The sequence below is a fragment of the Platichthys flesus genome, chromosome 12 (genome assembly GCF_949316205.1).
Source record: "Platichthys flesus chromosome 12, fPlaFle2.1, whole genome shotgun sequence".
NCBI classification, from domain to species: domain Eukaryota; kingdom Metazoa; phylum Chordata; class Actinopteri; order Pleuronectiformes; family Pleuronectidae; genus Platichthys; species Platichthys flesus.
The window spans coordinates 3,758,237-3,781,156 of record NC_084956.1 but is presented as its reverse complement, the minus strand read 5'-3'; the positions used below and the strand labels follow the sequence as shown (position 1 = coordinate 3,781,156).

The following is a 22,920-nucleotide window of genomic DNA, read 5'->3' as shown; positions in this document are numbered from 1 at the left end:
GAGCTCTGGAAGCATCAGGAGTGACCTGAGAGGCCGTTTAGAGCTTAAAACAAAGTCAGATTCATATTCAATATTCATGTGTTCACTCTCCAGGTCTCTGTTTACATCCAATGAGCTGCTGCTGTGATCAATATCTCATGATTCTCTCCATCACTGCAGCAGGGTGACGTGCTGCTTCGGGAGGAGTTGGAGGATTTAGCGTCTCCTGGCTCGCTGGATGTTTCAGGAGCCCTCAGGGAGAGCAGATGCAAATCTTGGCTTTGTTTTCCAAAAGAGTCGCTCGGCTCCGGAGAACAACTCAGTGTCTTTAAAGCCGTCAGAGTGAGATGAAGTTATAAAGCAGGGAGACCGTTCTGGGAATAGAGCCTCTGCCGTGTCTGTCTGGTTTTTAATGTCTCTGTCTCATTCGTCTCTAAATCAAATCAAACTCTTCCAGGTTTCTGGTTTGAACACATCCTCCCCTCATGGCAGCTAATTACTGTGCACGTTCAGGGGATCCCTCACTGACACTGCAGGGAAAACACATCTTCTATTTCTGTCCCAGCCTCTCATGAACAAACAGATAAATAATAATAATTGAGTAATAAACTGATCCAGTCCTTGCAGTAATGGATTTGAGACTGTGTCTCCAAATTGTCTCCGAGCAGTTGTTCCAGTTGAAATTATCATTCTGCAGTTTTATTACCCATTAGTCCCTGTGGTTATCCTGTTCTCATAACTTCCTGTGAGTGCTTGTGTGTGTGTGTGTGTGTGTGTGTGTGTGTGTGTGTGTCTGTGTGTGTGTAGACTGGGAAACAATATATGTTTTTGACATTACCGCTGTCCTTATCCAGCCTCGAAGAACTAATCATCCAATGAATCTGAATAAAACCATAAACGATTATTTACAAAGAGAAAAACACATATTTTTAATAACAATGATTTATATCCATCCATCTATCTATCCATCAATCTATCCATCTATCTATCTATTTATCTATCTATCTATCTATCTATCTATTTATCTATCTATCGAACTTGAACAATATATTATATCATATTTGTATATATTATATATAGAATAATTGACATTGAAGATATTTGATAAGAGATGAAATTGAGGCCTGGTAATTAAACCATGAACTTTATTATAAATAACAACAAATGAGATTGTTGTTGTTTATTCTGTGAAATAAAATATTTCATGGTGGCATGTCAGCTGATCTATATGTCTGTCTGTCTGTCTGTCTGTGTCTGTGTCTGTGTCTGTGTCTGTGTCTGTGTCAGTCTTTGTCTCTGTGTTCACTGTGTCTTCTGCCTCATGTGTTTGTTGGATGGATGTTTTAGGGGAACTGTCCCTTTAACCGTGCGGACACACTGCTCATGCTCCGGGCTTCGTGCCGGAGTTTTCCCCCAGACAGGAACCAGCGGAGGACCGGAGCAGACCGGGAGAACAGCCGCTGCCGCAGCCTCCTCCGCAGATACCGAACCCGGACACAGGACATCGTTGTCCGGCGGGAGATTAGCACGCACACCGTAGCGTTTCACTTTCTCTGCGGGATTATGGTGGCTGACGTTGCGGGAGCATCATCCGGTCACGGCGGCGTGTTTACATCGGGACCGTGACCACTAAGTTATCTCGAGGACTTGTGTGGACGCGCCGCAGAGCGCGTGGCAGCGGGGTTTATGTCCCGCTGGCTCGGAGCGGATGATCCGGTTGGAGAAGCGTTGCCAATCATTTTAAAGTCTGGAGTGTTTCCATCAAAGTTGAATCTCTTTGTCTCGTCCCGCAGCTTCTGGCACGCATCCTGTGGTCGTGCGTAAAGCCCGCTCACCTGCGCCTTTCCCCGCAGGCGTCATGGGTGGACCGCTGTGATGACAGTGGAGCATCCAGCTGCGTAAAGTCCCAGTTTGGTTCACTCCTCCGGGGCTGCAGCGTCTCGGAGAACACGCACTCCTCTTCCATCATGGAACCCACCGGGGGGATGCGCCTCTGCACCTGCACCGGCTCGTCCACGAAGGGCGCGTGGAAGATGTACCTGGGATTATTTGTGATGCTCCAGCTCCTGCTCCATGCGGAAGCCTCGTCGGTGTCCAAGTCCTGCGATAAGAGCTGCTTCTCAGGGAGGTGCGTCAACGGGAGCTGCGCCTGCGACCACGGATGGGTCGGGGATCGGTGCCAACACTGTCAGGGAAGATTCAAGTAAGTTGTAAACTAAGGTGACCACTTCTTTACGGCTTTCTAAATAACCTGTTACACTGGGGTTCAGGGAATAAGAATAAATACTCACCTGTGTCACCAGAATCTATGAGGGGCAATTAATGCCACAGCAAAGACACTCATGTGCTGCCCTATTAATTATCTGGAAAATGCACCTTTGTCCTGTAAAACATCCATAAGAGTACACACCACACATAAACACACACACACACACACACACACACACACTGCAGTTAAGTGCCCAAGTTCAACTGTCTCATTTCAAATATGCATGTGAAACACTTTTCTAAATATGACAACATGTAATTTTAATGCCCAGGGAGCGGATTGGTCTGTGGCTGTCTGCAGCCCAGAGTGCAGCAGAGTGACTGTTACACACACATGCAAAAACACAAGCACACACACACACACACACACACACACGCTATTTTATAAAGGTTGGCTGCCTGGAGACGTTTTTTAAAAATAAATTAGGATTCAGAAATTGATGTCCTGCCTCTGCTCTCTTCTGTGGCTCACGTGTGAGAGTGGTTTGAATGGAGCTGCCATTATTTGCCAGTTTGAAAACCAGGTACAAACTGAAACTGGAAACATTCGGTTAGAAGAAGAGTGACGCTTTCACATCTTCACTCATCCCTGCTTCATTCTTCTAAAAACTCCTGGCATAGAACCCTCCACCCCTGATTTAGGTGTGAGTTTCACAAGCAACACGACTTTGTGTTGGAGGTAAGTTGCTCCCTATACGTCGCTGCTTCACTCTATGATTAGCTTTGTTAGCTGAGCCGCAGCTCCTCACATTTCAGTGATCCGTGATTATACTTTCCACGACCACAGACAATGTCTCCTCTCTAATTTGGATTCTGAGAGCGTACGTGTTTTTTTTTGAATCCCTGAATGGAAGCTCTTGTTCTCAGACACGATGTTTACAGTCGACTCCGTGACATTCATGAGAAGAGACGCACCACAGCACAGATGTGTTTGTAAATGAGGCTTTTAATTAGACTTTATTATGCAGAATCTTTTAATGTGAGGACGAAGCACATTTGTAACGAAAGCTCTTGCAAAGTGTTGCATTATGGGTTGTTTGTAGCTTTCATGCTGCTAGGCTAGCAAGTCACATTTGATCAAGGTTTAAACCCCTTAATGCCTGAATTAATTTCCAATTATACAAACAATTATTATTTGTGTTTTTGGCTGTCATACAGATGCTAAATTAATGAGAGATTGTTAACTTAAATATAATATACAGTAGATTGATGCAAATTAGCGACACTAGGCATAATGGGGCATAACTTTAATTTAACACATTTTCTAGTCTCTGGTATGTAGATTGATGCTGCTTTTGCTTGAAATTGAATAACAACATATGATTCTGTACAATCATTGCTGTTCCATCATCACAGTATTTCAAATACAGCTCAATACCTCAAAATAACTTTGCTGCACAGTCCCAAGGGGCTAGTATGTATTTTCAACTCCGACCACTAGATGGCGACAGAGTGCTTCCAGTACCTTGCTAGGTATGTGTAGTATTTGCACCATCAGGCACAATCGTTACCTCGGCGGCATTAAGACCGGAATGGGGTTTGAAGCAAATTCGCGACATTCGTCCACAAGGGGTTTAAAATGAACTGCTCATCTCCCTCCTGGTGGCTGGCTACAGGATTTCCTGATCCTATATCCTCCATGTTAGTAGATGGGACATGGACAGAACAAAAATATTTATGTTGATTTTAAATACATTAAAGATGGCTTCTTGCTTGCGTCATACAGCTGCTTGGGTATAAACTCTGGTCATTAGCGGATGTTTGTACAACATCAATGCTTCCCATCACCTCATGGCCTCCAGCTTTCATCGCTTGTCTTACTCCATAGCCAGCGAGAGGTTCTTATCAAACTGATGTTCAAGTGTTTCTGATAAATTTTAATTTGTTGTTTTAATGATTCAGGCTGAAACGTTGTGATTGACAGCTGAGACGACTCACAATTGGTGTATCAACAGGTCTTCACTTCCATTCTCTGTCCCTGATCACTACCAAATAACCTCATCAGTGCAAGATGGCTGCGTTTGTGTGAGGGATCATTTGGCTTCATCATATAGGCTCGTTATGTCAAAGGTTAACAATCACAGTAGTGATGTTTAAAGCGTTGTTAAATACTGAAGCTGGTGGATTCTCTGATACGGGTGTGAACTGACTGTTCCTGATGGCTCATGATATTTATTTTGCTGCCACAGAGGATGGAGAGATCGTCCCCCGATGTCTTTCCTGCAGAAATGGACCTGGGGACGCCAAGAATGATCAATGACGTTGATGTCATGTTTGTTGACTTTATCCAACGTGCTGCCATGATCCATTGGTCTGTGCCCAGAGAGAAGAGAACGACATTCTGCATTCGTTTACTGCAGTGCACATTTTATATTTCCTGTCCTCATCTCCAGAGGGCAGCTCTAGTTGTTAGATCCCACTCCTGTCTTCTTCCTCCTCTGTGGCTTAACTCTCCCCTCACACCCTCCGGAGACAACAACTTTACCTTGTCACAATCACCTCCTGCACACGTCCGGACGGGGGGGGGGGGGGCTCTTTTCTCTCCTGAGGATTCTATTGATCCCTCTGTCCATGTGATTGTTGAGCGAGCGGCGACCAGGGCCGGTTGGAGGCTGGACAACAGACAAACAATACCACAGGGAGGAGCTTTTCGTCTTGCGGCTGCCCGGTGGCAAGGTTGTGTCCATTAATACTAAGTAGTTGTTACACACACACACACACACAGTGACATGCAGGCGAGTTCTCTGCAAGAGGTGGAAGAGCTGCGGAGTTCAAATAGACTATTTGTACAAGAACAGATCAATGTCGTTGGCGGACGAGGGAAATGTGAGAATACATTAAGTCTACGATTCTTGATTTGGTTTGTGTGTAGAGGAAAGGTAAGGCAGGTTTGACCTGTTCACTAACTCATTTTTAAGATCCTGGTTTTCTTTAAATCCTCTGTCCATCTTCCAGAGACATTCGCTGATTTCATTTGTTTTCATTCCCGTTGTCGAGCTGGAATCAGGTCTGATGCTGGTAACACTCACAGGAGAGCTGATGGTGCAGGGCCGACCTAAATGGGTCTCAGCTGTGGTTCACCATCAGGTCACAAAGTGTTGGGGAAACAAAGATTTGACTCAGCAGCAGCAAAGCAGTGGAAGGCTTTTGCAGCTATGGTGTCAAGGAAGGTTCAGTTAAAAATCACGTCGTCCATCTTCATTCAGGATCCTGATGTTTCCTGTTGGCCACGGTTCGGGTAGCGACTGTCTAGGCCTGTCATATCTTACTTTAATCACATTTTAATCAATGCACAAAATTTGCAATCATCACATGACCTAAATTTGTAATCATAGCACCGCCGTGACTTTGTGGCAAGGACGCTGTCCCAGTTGTAATCATGGAAATCTTCCTCCCGGCCGACATCCCTCATTCATCCCTCATTCATCCCTCATCATGCATAGGATTTACCTACATTTTTCCTCACAGTTACTAAAATAACTCAATGGCAAATTGATTTAGTCGTTGTTTTTAAAATGTTCTGAAGACACAGAGTCACAGTGAGAGGGTTCCTGGTTTGAATCCCTCTGTCAGCGTTGGTTTTCACTGGATACTCCACAGTCCAAAGACATGTAGATTGGTTAGTTTAATAGAGACTCTAAAATAAGATTAAGATGCATTTATTAGTCCCAAACACATGCACAGACATGCAGGTAGGGAAATTTTACTTCTGCTTTTGACCCATCTGGAGCAGGACACACAGAGCAGTGAGCGACCATGTACGGCGCTCAGGGAGCAGATGTTGGTGGAGTAAGGTGCCTTGCTCAGGGGCACTAGACAGGGTAGGGAGACTCTTGGATTTTTGGACAGATCAATCCAGGTTCGTCTCTCTGTGGAGTCGAACCAGAGACCTTCTCTGCCCACAGTCCAAGTTTCTGCCACTAGACCACCGCCTCTCCCAAAAAATTGTCTCTAGGTATGTAGGTATGTAGGTGTTCCAGGATGTTCTCTGACTCTCACCACGTTGCCAGCTGGGATCGGCAGCTCCCTTCACAAATCCTTTAATGAGTCTGTGAAGTGAACGAGTTTCCTTCGACCACCGGTTTGATGGAAAAGCTGCAGTTGAGTGAGCTGCTTTGCATAAAAGCTTCTTCTCTGTTCTTGTGGCGACATCAGCTGTATCGATGTTGAGCTCCGACCAGAGGCAGCAGAGCAGAGGAAAGGATTCCAGCTTCAATATCACTGCTGTGCTGAAAAAAAACACCTCAATACTAGAGCCTGAGTGGTCACTGGAGTCAGGACACACACAAAGAGACACACAAAGGCACACACAATCTCATATCCAATAGAGACAATGGAGTAGATTGTGTTTGTCTATTGATTTAAGGTATATGTGTTCTGTGGCGTTTTGTCTCACCTTTTGTTTTCCAGTGACTCTCTATCTTTATCTCTCTCTTTTCTGTTATTTTGATTAAGCTTCTTGTCACAAACAAAACAAACACTCGTCGTACAAAGACAGACACTCAAAATAAATATTAATATCCTCTACTAGCCGGGAAAAAGGATGGACCATGAAAATCAAATTACTTGTCAAATAAAAAAAAGCTCTGATACATGAGAGATTGGATGGACAGAAATAAATAATGATAAAATCAATAACAACTTCTTCAACACTAAACGCATATTTGAGATATTTAAAGGTCAACAAATGCGTTTCTTTCCCTCGATGTCCAAAGTCGTAAAATGTTGCTGCTTCTAAAATGAAAACTGTGCTGCTGATTTAACTGCTGAGAACGTTTTCACGCTTGGTTTATCAGCCCTGTGTGATTTTCTTTCCCTGCAGGAGTTTGGGGTAAATTATTATGCGGCTTCAACCACGTTCACGAGTCTTTTCAAGGCGGCGGAGACAAATCCTGCGAGTGCACGCTGCAGCGAAGTGACACTTTCAGGTGGAAGCGTTTCATCACAGGGAGCAGGTTACCTGTTTATCCTCAATTAACCTCCCAGCCGCAGAGACGAGGCTATAAAACACTTATAAACCCGTGTGATGGAAACTCTGGCAGGTTCAACACCAACGTGTCTGACGGGGATCATCAAACTGAAGCCACTCGCTGAAGAGGTTTGGGAGAATAAAGCTCTGCATTAATCTCAGTCTGTCTTTTGCATGCTAAGTGCAGGCAGCCAGAATCACTGGAGTCGAGAGAGCGGGATCCTGGAACATGGATGATTATTGTTAAAGGATAAGAAATTAGGTTTTGCAGACTTTCTGATGTGAGGACAAACGTGAGCCACATTAACCACAGAGCAGGTTTCTGCTCCTCAGACAACTGGAGCCAACTATTCTTTATTTATCACACAGCAGCCTGATAAATCAGCTGAGGCGACTCGGAGCTCGGAGACGAGATGGGGATTAAAAATGTAACACCTCCTAAAGTCAGTTACTGGCATGAAAATAATATTCTACCTTTCTATCCATCAGAAATAAATTCAGAAATACATAAATTTGACAGTTTTATTTCCCAAATGAGATTATGGTTTCAGATTAAACCCTTGAACTTCACGTCCGATTTAATCTGTCGGCTAATACTCTGAGCACAGTTTGGACGTTATGACTCTGAAATCCTGTTACATGACGTCGGAGCCGGTTTCAGTTCCCTCAGCTCTGCACATCACGTCTGTGAATGAATGAAGGTCATGATGTGTTTCCACTGATGACGGTAACGACCGACTCTATAGTGACACAAGAGAACGTGAGTTTGAATCAGGGTTAAAGTTATTTTATCTCACGTCTGCACTGATACACCCTCATAGATTCCCTGAGGAAATGTCTTTATGTTCAGTTTGTATAGTTTAAAGAAGGTCAGGAGGACGAGGTCGTTCTCCCGGATTTGAACCTGCACTCGGCGCTAAAGCCAAGTCCTGACCGGTCAAACGTCTTGGGGGATAAAAACTTCAGCTGTTCATAATTTAATGGGGAAATCAGGGCTTTTATTTTGATAAATGCAAAGTGTAGGACTGCCCCCCCTAAAGGGGATGTTTCTCTAACCAGGTACAAGCTGCTGTAGACCTGGACTGAGCAGAACTGAACCAACAGAGCACAAACGTCCTTGTTAAAGTAAAATATCCTGAGAATTCACAGAAATCACAAATCTCAGGATGAAAGAGAGAGGAGCCACAGAAGACGCAGAACAAGACGTTGGCTTTGAAACTACTGATGCTGATGTCTAAACCAAAACAACAGATTCTCCTCTTACTCAAAACCCCCCCGCTCCTTTCAAACAAAGTCTTTATGAGAAAAAATACCTGAAGACTCAGGCAGCAGATCTTTGACACTGGGATGTCTCCAAACGCTCTCAGTGTTTTTACAGTTAATGTCATAAATGTGCCGGTCGCAGACGTGAAGAGAAAAATAAAACCTGCGGCTGTTTGAAGAGAAAGAAGCCGTTCAAGGACACAACGAGCGGCTGAGTGTTTCTGTCAGAGTCGAGCTGAGGAGACAGAATAGAGTGAGTCTCTGACATCAGAGTCATCATCTGCTGGTCTGTGTGTGTGTGTGTGTGTGTGTGTGATTACTCCAAAGCCTCAGGCTGTGTGCGGCGATGATGACACAGCTTGTGAACTGAAGTTGCCACCGTTCTCTGCTGAGTTGCAGAGTGTGTTTGCGTCTGTGTGTGTGTGTGTGTGTGTGTCTGCGAGAAAGCATGTGAATGTTTGGGAGGGCAGAGCATCGGACGGCCATCTGTTCAGTGTGAGTTAATCCTGCTATGATGAGAGTGAAAGCAAGGGCAACAACCTCACACACAAACAGACACACACACACACACACACACACACACACACACACACACACACACACACACACACAGTTTGATATACATGAATCATTTCACCTCCGGCCTCCACGTTGCCTGAGGCTGCTGTGGCTTCAGAGAAAGGTCTGTTCCTGTGACATCATCATCGTGGGACAGTGACAGGAGTTTGTGTCTTTATTAACAGTCTGGAGAATAATCGGTATCTGTGGTAAATTATAGCTTGTCTCACTGCGTCAGTGAAATGATCAGGACATCGTCAGGAAATCACAGATTAGGTTCATATGTCTTCTAAATCTAAAATGTCAAACATTGGCTCAAAGTCCAGCTTTTTCAAATTCGCATTTTTCTGCATTCCGACAGTGAGAAGATAAACTTTATAAAATGTCTATTTTCCACCCTCACCTCCATGTTGCTGTAGATTATAGACGTCTGTCGGAGCCCCCCCCCCCCCCCCCCCCCCGGGGCCCCTCGTGGACAGACCTCATCTCTCAGACTTCCCGGGAACACGCCTGTTGAGTCCTTGAGTCTGCGAGAGCTGAGATTCAGTCGCACTCAGAGGATCGATAGTCATTTGGCTGTGTGTGTGTGTGTGTGTGTGTGTGTGTGTGTGCGTGTGTGTGTACAGTCAGATACACTCTCAATTTACTTCATCAGTTGTACACTAATCAGATCTGTGTCTGTTGCAGTCTCCCTCCATCAAAGGACAATTAGTGAGGTGTTGACTTCTTCTTCTTCTTCTTCTTCTTCTTCTTCTTCTTCTTCTTCTTCTTCTTCTTCTTCTTCTACTTCTTCTTCTTCTTCTTCTTCATAACAGAACTTTTCTCTCTGCAGTTTGTCTTTAAAACATTTCTGTGCAGCCGAAGGTTTCCTGTGTGTTGCATGTTGAATATGAACTGATGTGTCTGATAGTGTTTGTGCAGACTCCAGTTCATCCATGAACATGAACTAAAGCTGAAATGAGAGAAATATGCAGGTTTATTATCCTTGTCGTGTGTGTGTTTGTGTGTGTTTTTGTGTGTGTGTGTGTGTGTGTGTGAGAGAGTGGGTTTGTGTGTGTGCGTGTGTGTGTGTGTGGTCTGGATCATAACAGAACTTTCTTGCTTGTTTATTTTCTTGTTCACTCTCTCTGTTCTCATGTCTTTATCCAAACTCATTACGTCTTTAAGTCTGTCCCAGAAGACAGACACACACACACACACACACACACACACACACACACACAGGCACACACACTGACACACACAGCATCCACCCACAAAAAGCCTCATCCCCCTCTTGCTTCCAAACTGTTTTCCCACAAATGATATCATCACTGAAGCATGTGCTTGCTCTGGTTCTGGTTCCTTTTGTGTTTTCATGTCTGTGTGTGTGTTTGTATACATGTGCACGTGGGTGTGTCCACAGTGAGTGTTTGACCTGGATTATTTGTGTCTGTTTGGTGTTGCAGGAGATAAATAAAGTCAGACACACACACACACAGACCCACACATGGTGATAACAGCGTCTGAGCCTGAGGGCGAACAGTCATAGTGTCACGTCCCGTCACTTTCTGCCAGGTGGTCTGAGCCTCATTTCCAGAGCAGCTGAGCTCGGCATCACCTGAGGCTGTTATTGTGCTCGGCGGCGTCTTCTTTCCACCTGTTTTTGTGCCACTTGAAAACATGACAACAACACAACACACAGCCCTATTAAATCCTAATGCCCGGATAAGATGTGTGTGCATCGCTGTCAGCCGGAGGAAACACACATAGAGAAATAAGCTGTAATGTTAAAGGTGGAAGAAGAAAAGGAAAACCACAACCACATGCTTTTTGATTGTCGGACTAGAGCATAAAGCTGTTTTCAGACCTGCACTGAGGCTCTGACATTTTTCCGTTTGTTGATCTGAGCGACCACATGAACATAACATGACAAATATCACACACACACACAAACAAAACAATGCCAATCAATGAGAAAACAGGGGCCGCACACGCTGCTAAAGAAGCAGTTCAGTTCCCATGAGGACCATCCTTCTGATCTAGAACGAGGCCTCGTTGACCGGATTCGTTTTTCTGCATCCAAACTTGAACCGGGCTGACCTTTGACCCCACTGCACAGTTCACTGCTCCGCGGGTGCCTCTGTCAGGTCAGCCGTGGAGGAGAATGGACGAGGAAGACAAACATTTCAGTGTGACAGATTTTTCTCTTCTGGTGGGATTATGTAACTCTGCTCTCCCACCTCACAGGGCTAAAGGGGGTGGGGGTGTGGGGGCTTAATCTGTAGCATCCTCGTTAGCGGCGCCGTAAGACCATTCATGTTTGATGTAATGCTCTTCATCGTACGCCCTTCCTCACGCTCTTCCTCACTTTGTGTTGTTATCATCGGGACAAAAGCAACTTTGTGTTGAGCTGCAGGTTTAGTTCCTGTTCTGAAAGCTGGTGTGAATGTGTGTCAGGGAGCATTCAGGGCTTAGCAGGCCTACGTTGGGTGTGGTGTGGGGATTTTGTGTGTGTGTGTGTGTGCGTGTGTGTGTGTGTGTGTGAATGGATGTGTGCCAAGTACAGGAAACCATCCCATAATATGACAGAGAGGCTGACAACATGGGATAGTGATTGCAGTTGGCATGGCGACACTCTGCAGCCCGGCTACACACAATGATGTTTTAATGCGGACCACATGTGATGGGGCTTAGCATAGGGGCGGACGCACACACACACACACACACACACACACACACACACACACACACACACACACATTCCTTCTTCACCAGCAGGCTGTTGGATTATGTCAATGAGACAAAAATATACAAACAAACTAAATAGAAATATAAAGATGTTTCAGAATAAAAGAGCAAAACACTGACATTTAAAATGTACGTTTTAAAAACCCATCCAGAGGGAAAACATGATTGCTTCTGATTCCCCAGTGAGAGAATGGGTTTGAAACAACCGGCACCTTTCTGCAGCAAACTCATGCTCCACATTGCACAGGGAGTCCGTCTGTCTCTCATCTGGGTGTTGGATTTCAGAAATTCACCAGGGATTGAACCCACACCCTCGAAAAGTTTCCAAAACACTCTTGTATCACCCGGAGCCGTTTGGCCCCTCACCTCTGAGATGCATTACTCCGGTCTGAGGTGGAGAGCCAGGCTCCAGGCGGAATATGACCCATGACACTGTCTGAAGTGGCAGTTATGAAGAAATATCATGCAACAGAAGAGTAACATGTATTTCAGGGGGGTTCTTTCTGGCTCAGGAGGTAGAGCGGATCCTCCACTAACTAGAAGGTCGGTGGTTTGAACCCCAGCACCTTCAGATGAACGGATGAACGTGACTGTGTAGAGCGCTTTGAGTTTGTTTACTATTCAGGGCCCGGGTGAAGGAAACCAACATGCAGCTGTCACACGTCGTTGTTCACGAGCTTCAAGTCGATGCAGAATGTTGGAAATTGACAAAATAAAATTTGTTGCAGTAAAAGAAAAAATAAGAGAAGTTTGCCTCCTTTATTCTGAAGGGCTCGCAGTGGTGGAAAAGATCTCGAACCGTCGTTAGATGGGATCCAAACAGCTGAAACATCACTTCCCCCACCTATTTCCTCAGTGAACCTATTAGGGATCAAACCCACGTCCTCAATATTTGTCAGCGCCTCTGAGTGTTTACTGGACTTAAGAATTCAGCACAGCACCTGAGGATTAAACCAGGATTTCAAATATAAAAAGACGCTCCTAACACCCGCAGCTGTTTGGACCGTTCGACGCACCCGAGTGAAATTTGTTTTGCATCCCAGCGACTGAACGTCCTGCGACCTCCGGTGAGATAGAGGCAGGCGGTTCAGTTATGAAAGGTAATGAGGTGGAAGAGTTTTGTGAGTGGGTCGGCTGTGGCTCGGTGTCGACACTCGGCCACGGGACCTGAACTGCCTCCGAAAATTAGAGAAGTGGAATGAAGAAGAAGAGGGGGGAAGGGATGAGGAAGATGAAAAGCTCAGAAAAAAAGAGTCTGAGAAAGTCCGTCCTCCTCCGCTATCACACACAGCAGCTGCATATCGATGCAGACATCCATACACATGAGATGACTTTACCCGTCCGCCTCAGTGGGATGTGAAAGTCATATTCAAATAGTGCTCCTCCTCGTGTTTGAGTAAACAGCTGCTCCTCCTCCCTCCTCTCCATCCTCTTCTCTCCTTCCTCCTCATCTCAAGGCTTTTTTTCAACGATTCATTAAACAAATGCTCTTTGGATAAAGTTAAGGCTCCAGATGGAGTTTGGGTTTCGTAACAAGCAAGTTTCTCCGGTTGCTCTTCCTGACAGAGACGAGGTCACGGTAACACAAACAAGTTAAATGTCAGAGGAAGAATATGTACACAATCCTTCTGCTTCTGAGGAGAATCGGACAAAGTGAAAAGGCATCAGTTTGTCTTTAAGAGTCATTGAGGAGTTACGAGGATTCATGAATGTCTCCTCTATGAACATAGATGGAACAGTATTATATAAAATCACAGTTATTATTGAGGTGTTGTTAAAATGTTCTGATTTCACAGAGTTCTATATAGATAATATATCCAGTTCCTCTCCTGTTCTCTTTGCTCTTTCCTTCTTTCCTTCCTTCCTTTTATCTTCCACTTCCACTTCTCCTCTTCTCGTTTTATCCATTTGATGATATGCTTTTCTCTTTTCTTTCTCCTCTCCTTCTTTCGGCCTTGTATCATTCTGTTACTCTCCTCTTCTCTTCCTTTATCGCCTCTTGTTTGCTCCTGTTCTGTTTAGATGTGCCATGTTCCCATTAGCTCGTTTTGACCTTATTTGAGGTGCAGGAGCCTTGTGAGGTTTTTGTGTGTGTTTGTGTGTGTGTGTGTGTGAGTGAGTGAGAGAGCATGAAAGAGAGAGAGAGAGAGAGAGAGATGTTGGTGGGTGCTGGCGATGACTGATGTGCTGATGTGAAAGCCATTGGACCGCGACTATACTGTAGGTGATAGAGACCCAGTAACATCAATCACACACATACACACACACACACGCACACACACACACACGCACACACACACACATACACACACATACACACAATCTCTCTCTGCCCTCGTTATTCCCAGTAGTCAGGCTTTTCTTGATTTTTAATAAAGGCTATCTGCAGAGAAGGTCAAGGTTATTCAATTGTTGGTCATTCATCTCCTCTTTGTGCTCTCCCTCAACACACACACACACACACATGCACCCATACACACACACACACACACACACACACACACACATACACACACACACACACACACACACACACACACACACAAACACATCAGGGATCTCTCAATCTTCACTAGTGGCCCTGGCTCTGTGACTCCTGCATCAATGCGTGTTTGTGTGTGTGTATTTGTGTTTGTGCGTGCGTGTTTGCGTTTGCGTGTTTGTGTGTGCGTGCTTGTCGGAGTGAACAATGCAGCCGTCCTTTTTCAATTGTCTGCTTATCCATCAGCTCCTTTATGTAGTCAAGCCGCTGTGTTCAGTGCATTTTATCCAGCGAGGGAGTTTCACAGATCACATCACTTCCTGTTTTATCAGAAGACAGTTTGGACTCGACCCAAACACAAATGGAATCTGGATGAAGGGCGAGCGGTGATAGTAGTGTGACCGTGCACGTACAGTAACGTATGGATTAAACGATGGAGTATCAACCCACCATCATCCACTGGTTTGTGAGCCGCTGTTTTGAAGTAGTACTGTAGTACAAATACAAGTTACTGCAAGCAATAAGCTAAATCTTGAATATGAGCAGAATAGATATAGCAGCTCACATATGTCGAGAACTGTTCATCTAATCAGCTTCACACTGGTCAGGTGCATCTTTAAAGATTGAATTTGGTGCGTTTGGACACATGATACTTTCAATATTAGTACATTTTGAATACTTTTTGTATTTTGTTGAAATCTGTTCGGTCAGTTTTTGTGTTGCAGATGATTTTTTTGTTGATCTTTCTGTTATAACAGTGAGACCGACATGTGCTCGACTGTTTGGCCTTTGCGGAGGTGAGCGCTCCACTAAGTGCTATTCTAGTATTTTCTAAAATAAATCATTTAATACATGCTTTTAAATCATGTTTGCTGAAGGCAGGGACCCTCACACAAAGTTTAAAACATGCACAGGATGAAAAATGAAGTGTATTTCTTTCTTCATAGTTTAACAGCAGATTCTGGACTCTCAGATGAACGGAGAAACATCTTTGATCGACCCCCCTCTCGTATTTCTTCATCTCTTTTTGTTGAAGCGATATCAGCAGAAGTCCAAGTGATACATGAACTCTCTGTACCTGAGCGGCTCGTGTTTTTGAAATGCAGATCGGTGATAGCATCTCCTTTAATCTGCCGTATTAATGGATTCAGATGAGAGCAGCAGCCTCTTCTCTCCCTTCAGATGAGCCAGAGAGTCACAGGAGATTTCAACTTACTAAGGAGGGCTCGACCGGCCTGGGAGCGAGTTCCAGGGTTTTCCATTGTTGTGAACTTTACTGGATCCTTTGAACGAGTCTCTGCCGTGTGCCTTGTTTCTAAATATGGTCATCTAAGACGATATAGCAGAGGAGTGGTGTTATTCTTGGGTGAATTTCAAGCATGTGTTTGTGTGTGAGGAGATTTTTGTGAAGTGAGGTCACTCCTGGACTTCACAGTGAAGTTTGAGAGGCGGCACGCAGAGTGACGGGTGAAGGTTGAGACCGAATGAAAACACGTCGGTGGCTGTTGTGTTGTGTTTCTCTCTCGTATGAATGTGTCACACACTGTGAACAACTGCATCGCTGAGGCTGAGGAGACGGAGAAGGAAAATCAATGCAGCCCGGCCCTGTTTTCATGCTTCCTGTGAAACGCTGTGACCTGCAGCTTCGATAACTTAATTTTCCTCTTTTGTCTCGGGGGGGCGGGGGACGGTGTCACTGCTCAGTCAGGACACGTCACCGCTGTAACTCCTTAAAAGCCAAGACCGGTGTAATTTGATTTTCGGACTGTTGCCATTAAAGCCCATTAAATCCTAAATCCGGCTCTCTGGGACACGGTGGAGTTGAAGTCCAGCCCCGTCACCGAGTTAACCTCGAGCCAGCGGGCAAAGCCTCCTGGGAGAAGTAGTCTTTGAATGCCAATGAGATACGAGGGGACTTCCAGCCTGACGAGGAAAAACCCTCATCTCCTCTTTTTCAACAGAACCTCGCCACTGAAGCTTTTTTCAGGCACAAACTCTTGAAAACTTCCCGAAACAATTGAACTATTGGTTTGGTCCATGTCCCATCTGCTCACCTGGAGGAGGCAACCTACTGGGTTTGTTAATCTGTCTCTGGACATTGGGATCATCTTCATCTTGTCTTTAGAAGAAGAGGAGGTTTTTGTGTTTTCTGTTATCGGTGCACGTGACAGTAGAGTAAGAGCCGGGTTGAGGCTTGACGCTCGGCCTTCGGTGGGAGCGACAGACAAACTGAAAGAGGAGATGTGTCCCTACACCACCTGCCATACAGGATCCGTCTCTCTTTCTCTTCCCCGTGTCTCTATCCACCCATCTCACGCTCTTTCCATCCATTTGTCTGTCTATCCCTCGTGCATCTGTCTTCTGTACACCATCAATTATTCACCCCGCAGCGGATGAATATTTCAAAGGGTGCTGGACTCTCTTCCTCCATACCTCATCCCCCCGTCCCCGGCTCTCTTTTATCTCTTCGCTCTGCCTCGTCTTCCTCACCCTCCTTTTCTCTCACCTTTCGATTCTGTGCCTCCTCATCCTCGGCCACCTTCACCCTCTCATGCTTCTCTGTGGAATCTGGTAAAGATGTGACTTTGGCTTCATCCTGCAAACTCGTCTCCACTCACTATTTATAACCTGTGTTAGTGTGTGTGTGTGTGTGTGTGTGTGTGCTCATCTGATGCCTGCACACATGCACATAAGGTATAAGTGTGTGTTACCCTCTCCTCCCTTGCCAGGCTGTTTTATTGGGGGGGTTTAATGGGCGAGGCGTTGGGGTTTGTTGGGGCTGCAGGAGGCCGCTCCAGTCAGCTCCTCATTAAGAATGAATGGAATCTACCTTCCGTATGTTTTCATAGACAGACTGAGCCTCGCTGCATTTTCACTCTCACAGAGTTTTTCACTTAACCGAGAAAACCCGGCAGGAGAGCTGCACCGAGGCGTTGTCCCAATTTCACTTCAGTGGGAAGAAAAAAGATGTTCTGAAACCGACAGCAGCATCAGAAATGGCTCCGATAATCTATGCACCAATCCCATACCACATCGTTAAAGTAAATTCATTAACCCGGATAAAACTGCAGTTTTCCTTTCTCTTGCAAGAAACAAAACAGCTGTACTGCCACTGGCCAGAACTTTTTTATAGAGCAATGAAGAACTGTTTATCTTTGAGTGTTTTCATGATGGAGAGTCCCACAATCAAAAAAATACCGTATGCAATACTTCAGTTTCAAGGGGTTGGAACTAGTGTTAATTCCTAATTCCTATCCCTAAAGAAAAATATTTTTCAAACCAATTCTGAAGAACAATTTCTTCAATTATTCGACACAAGGTATTAAGTAGTTAAATGTTTCTTCACATATTCAAATGCAGAATTAACTTTTATCATTTCTTCATCAGCTTCCTTCTGATGCCTGCTCCTAATATTCATCTGCACTGTATTTAAAGACCTACATTTCTAAATAGCTGCTTCTGCTCCTCTGGTTTTCCAGGTTTGGGTCAGTCAGTCTCGAGCGAGTTTTGAAAAGAGAGCTGCTCACATCAGGAACTCGAGCAGATTAAAGCTTCAGCAGCGTCTCCTCAGAAAGAGAAAATCCTCGGGACGACCTCACAGTTTACAGACGTGGAGCCGAGGGAGGTCGTTGTTCAGTAGCTCTCAGCTTGTTGTTGCTTTGCAGCTCAACGATTTTTGTGTTGTAGGTTGTCAGACACGTCGGCTGCTTCCACATTAAACAGCATAGCAAATATGTTCAGTTCCCTTTGTGTGCTTCTCATGCTCTGACACCTCCTACAGCCTGAAAGACTTTTACAGACTGACTCATGCAGACAATCACACCAGGACGAGTTCTGAGATCCTGGTTCTTTGAAAACTGAAGCGTTAGCCCTAACCCTAACCCTAACTTTTCAAAAGAGCGGATCTACTCGGAACTCATCTAGTTTAGCTCGATGTTTCCAACTGAAGCTGGAGACTGGCCTACGGATGTATCCCTCACCAACTCTTCTCTAAAACTGTTTGCTATTTATCTGAAGTAGCCCAACAAATCTATAACTTTAATTTGGAGGATTTGCATGGCTTGCTGCAAGATGGTAAATTTGATCTGCAAGCTGCACAGGTCTCCAGAAAAGGTGCAGAGATTTTCTAAGCCAGCACACCAACGAACATCAAATGCATTGTGTTAGAAGGTCATGCTTTTTATGTCATTTCAGATTTTTATTATTGTTTGTCCACGTCACTTTAAAGCTGTTAGAGCTGCACCCACAGCTGCTATAGACCTAAATATCCCTCATGTATAACCATGCTTCCTCTGTCAAATACAGAACTGACATGTTTTACTGTTGTTAAAGAAGTAACTGAGTCATTTCACAGCACAACAAGTTGAGGATCTTATCTTATTATATATATATAGTATAATATCACTGCAGTCCCAGAAAAGGTTAGAAGATTGTAATAAAAGAATCTGTAATAATCATGTTTCATCAGAAGCAGCAGAGAGAGAACAGAGAGCAGCGTTTTCCTGGTTTCATCAATATCGTCATCGTTGGAGCGCGGCATGAATATTTGTCTTCTAATCTGGGATTAGAGCCAGAGGATCAAACTGCGATCAGCAGGGAGGAGGACAGATAAATGCAGAGGACGGTGGAGGGACAGGAAGTGAAGGAATGAGTGAAAACAGGAGACAAAACAACAAGGGATCTCACGCATCGGTGAACATATATGAATAAATATATATTAGCTGTGTGTGTGTGTGTGTGTGTGTGTGTGTGTGTGTGTGTGTGTGTGTGTGTGTGTGCGTGTGCGTGCTTGTCTTTCATTGGCATGGTTTAATGTGGCTGTGTCCGGCTGTGCTGCAATCTGTTTGCCCTCCCTCTGTGTCCGTGGCTACAGAGAAGCTCCACATGTGGCCCGACACTCCCTTTAATCTCCGGTGCTGGGGGGGGATTGGTGCTGATGATGTTGTTCTCTGAGCTCTTCTGCTCCTTTTCAGGTTCGATGGTGGATTCTTAGAAAAACAATCCTGTTATTTCACAATCTGCTGGAGGGTTTAAATGTCGGAGGCGTTTTTGTTTTCAGCTCTTCCGTCTGTCCCGTGACATTTACACGACTTCTCAATAAACGACTGCAGGGAACGTCTTTGAATCTGGTCCAGATGTTCAGTCAGACTCAGAGAAGATATCCGACATGATGTTAGCGGTTGTGTCTTCATGGTGACAGCGAGCTCCACCAATCGGTGACGCCGCGACTACACCCGAGGATTCAGGGATAATATCATACAAGCTGATGGCTTCCACAGGATCATAGAACATCTGGTTAGGATATTACAGCTGATAATCCAAATCTCTGTTCTGAAATAAATGACATTTTAACTTCTGATAGGTTTGAGATTTCAGGGGGAGAAGTTAGTTTAGTTCCTGGAGGTGGATGTCATGCTCGTGGTCACTACACAGGCGAACACACACATAAGTTGTGAACGTGAACCAGCTCATAGACTTTATCTGGGTTTATGTGTCACTGGTTTCATTTTGCTTCAGTCCCAATAAAAGTTGCCCTTTTGAAAATGAAAACCCAAACGATCACAGACCAGAACTCACAATTAGCTTCATGATATTTATCACGCTGCTCTTTCTGTGATGTGTTGTCATTCCAGTGGGAACACAGAGCCCACAGTGACACACACACACGCACACACACACACGCACACACACACACACACACACACACACACACACACACAAACACACACATAGTAACACTGTTCAAGCAGAGACAGGCTGCGATGTCTTCATTGCCACGTGATGTGTGTCCCTGTGTCTCTGCATGTGTGTGTGTGTGTGTGTGTGTGTGTGTGTGTGTGTGTGTGTGTGTGTGTGTTCACTCATTGTTTCCCTCTGTGCTGCAGTGGATTATTTTGATTGACAGACGTCAGAGTTCCAAACTTGTTGCTGTTATTGAATAATTTGCTCATTTAAGCCTCACACACACTTTCATTTTCATTTCATTTTCATTTCATTTTCATTTCATTTTCATTTCATTTTCATTTTCATATCATTTTCATTTCATTTTCATTTCATTTTCATTTCATTTTCATTTCATTTTCATATCATTTTCATTTCATTTTCATTTCATTTTCATATCATTTTCATTTTCATGTCATTTTCATTTTCATTTCATTTTCATTTCATTTTCATTTCATTCACAGAGGAGGTGACGTCATGTGACTTGTGTCAGACCCAGTCGACATCTCATCAGGCGAACGGCCACAAAATAAAATATTCATACACATTGTTGTTTTTTAACATTTTCATGAATTGATTTTGAATATTTGTTGTCGTGGTGCGGTTGCTGTTTATCATGCGCACACATCCACATAGTGGCTGCCACTCACACACACACACACACACACACACACACACACACACACACACAAACACACACACACACACACACACACACAAATATGTCATATTGGTATTGCTATGGCAACTGGGACTTTCACTGTATTAGCTGGAAATTAATGGGATGCCATGTTTTTATCTGCTCACAGGAACATTGTCATTCCACCTCCAGCGTTTCCTTCATACAGGACTCACGTGTGTTTCCCCTGCAGGCTGAGGACATACACTACATGTATGAATTAGCATAACTGTCAAATATTGATAAACTTCGGTCTGTGCTGCAGAATGGAGTTAGTGTCATGCTGCTGAGCCACATGCTTCCCAGCAGCCGGACCAGGGCCAAACAACACTGAATCAAGCACCTGATGCATTGTGATGCTTTGGGTGTAAAGCTGGATATTTGTCAGCTGATAATCAAACACTGGAGGTTTGCTCAGCTTATCATAACTACTGTAAACAGGAGAAAACAACGAGTCTGGCTTTGTTTGGCAATAAATAGATGATTACAAACACAAATCCATGTTCGTAGATTTTGGAAATTAAAAATGGGTTAATCATTGACTTGTTAGAGGAGCTTGTAGGCAGGTTTATGGGATATTAAGAGATGCAGGCTTTGAAAATGCTGTAAAATATTGTAAAAACAGTATGAGAGGATATGATGTGATGTGTTTCAGTGTCTCAACTGTTTTCCTGCTCTGTGGATTTTGGGGCTTATGTCATTTTACTATTATTACTAAATATCAACACTAAGCTTGTGTTTCCTGTGGCTCTCTACAGATTGACCGACCTGACAGGTTCCCTCACAGACGGACCCGTGAACTATAAATACAAGACCAAATGCACTTGGCTAATAGAAGGATAGTAAGTATCAGTGTTTTGTTCCCCCCCCCCCCCCCTCCTCCCATCATTATTCATCTTACTTAGTTCCACTTGGTTAAAAACAGCAATCTTCCCTTTTCTCTTCTTTCCCTGCGTGTTGCTCGGGGGGGGGGGGTGTCGGATAAAGAGAGCTTTATTACTGTGCAAATAAAAACAGTTATTGTGCTCCACAGTTGCTTTGTGCACATTAACTGCACAGAGAAGCAGCTCAGCAAACACACTGATGGCTCAGTAATCATATCTTGAGTCCTGCATGTGGTTTGTTCTGCTGCTGTTGACACGCGATGCATGCTCGCTCTCAGTGAAACGTATAGAGCGCTACACAACCCCGCGACAGCCACCGACCCACAACTGCAGAAAAACAACATCATGTGAACAGGACATTCTTTTCTTTATGGTTCTCCCTGTAATGTGTCCTCAGGAATGTTAGATTGGCATCGGGGGGGCGAAGAACTGAAGAAGCTCATTATCTCTCCTGGGAAACGTTAAAGGACAAGCTGTGGTTCAGGAACATATTAAAAAAGATAATTACAAATATTTGTTGTCGTACCAGCAGCATTTCTAGGAGACAACTTATGGGCCCAATGTGACAAACCACTAAAGGGCTTTTTAAAAAACTGGATGGATTACTGTGACATTTGCTGTAGATATTTATGCTGCCTGAGAAAAGAATAGCTGCTGGTGAGTTAGTGCTCGACCAACAGGTCAACATCTCCACACGCAGCTACACAGGACCTCATCCATCACTCTCACATGTGCACTGCAGCCGTTCTGCTTCTGCGTCTTTTCCTGTCACTTGTCAGTATCAACATGCGTCTGCACCACAGCCCGAGATTCATCTTCCTTCATACGACAGAGTATCAGGGTCAGCTACAGAAACACGTATACTTAAGTACAAGTTTAAAGAGTTTAAAAAATACTTCATATTTTGTCTCATCAGCTCCACATCATCATAGGTATCTGGCCTTTGAAAAGATTGTGTTAGAAACTATTGTGAAGAAAGAACAACAGGGACTGAGGGGTAGAGTGGTCGTCCTCCAAACGGAAGGTCGGCGGTTCGATCCCCAGTCTGACCCATCTGCATGCTGAAGTGTCCTTGGGCAAGATGCTGAACCCTGAATGGCCCCCCCCATAGAATAACAAAGTGCTGTGATTAGATGCATTGTAGGAATGGGTGGGTGAACGGGTAAATGTAAAAGCTCTATATAAATACAAAGCCATTTACCATTTGCCATTTACTTTGTATAGTGGTCGACTGGGAGGTCATTATATCTGCATGCTGAAAATAATCAGATTTAATATTTTGGATCCAGAAGGAAGGACAGAGCAGAAACCACCGGTTCTTCTTGCTGGTTATTCCTTAAAAAATAAAAAATGTCTTCCAATATTATGATTTTATTCTCATGAAATT

The 22,920-nt window shown here is 44.4% G+C and overlaps 1 protein-coding gene across 3 annotated transcripts in view; it reads left to right on the top strand.

The window, feature by feature from the left end:
- Positions 1-1,248: 1,248 nt before the first annotated feature.
- Positions 1,249-22,920, top strand: part of atrnl1a (attractin-like 1a) — a 163,393-nt gene continuing 141,721 nt past the window's right edge. For all 3 annotated transcript variants that reach the window (XR_009923973.1, XM_062401750.1, XM_062401749.1), the window contains exons 1-2: positions 1,249-2,182; positions 21,408-21,491. Coding sequence is in view for 2 of the 3 variants with exons in the window: in XM_062401750.1 (XP_062257734.1) it covers positions 1,947-2,182; positions 21,408-21,491 (320 nt within the window). In the remaining variant the exon portion in view is untranslated. The remainder of the gene's footprint in view (positions 2,183-21,407; positions 21,492-22,920) is intronic.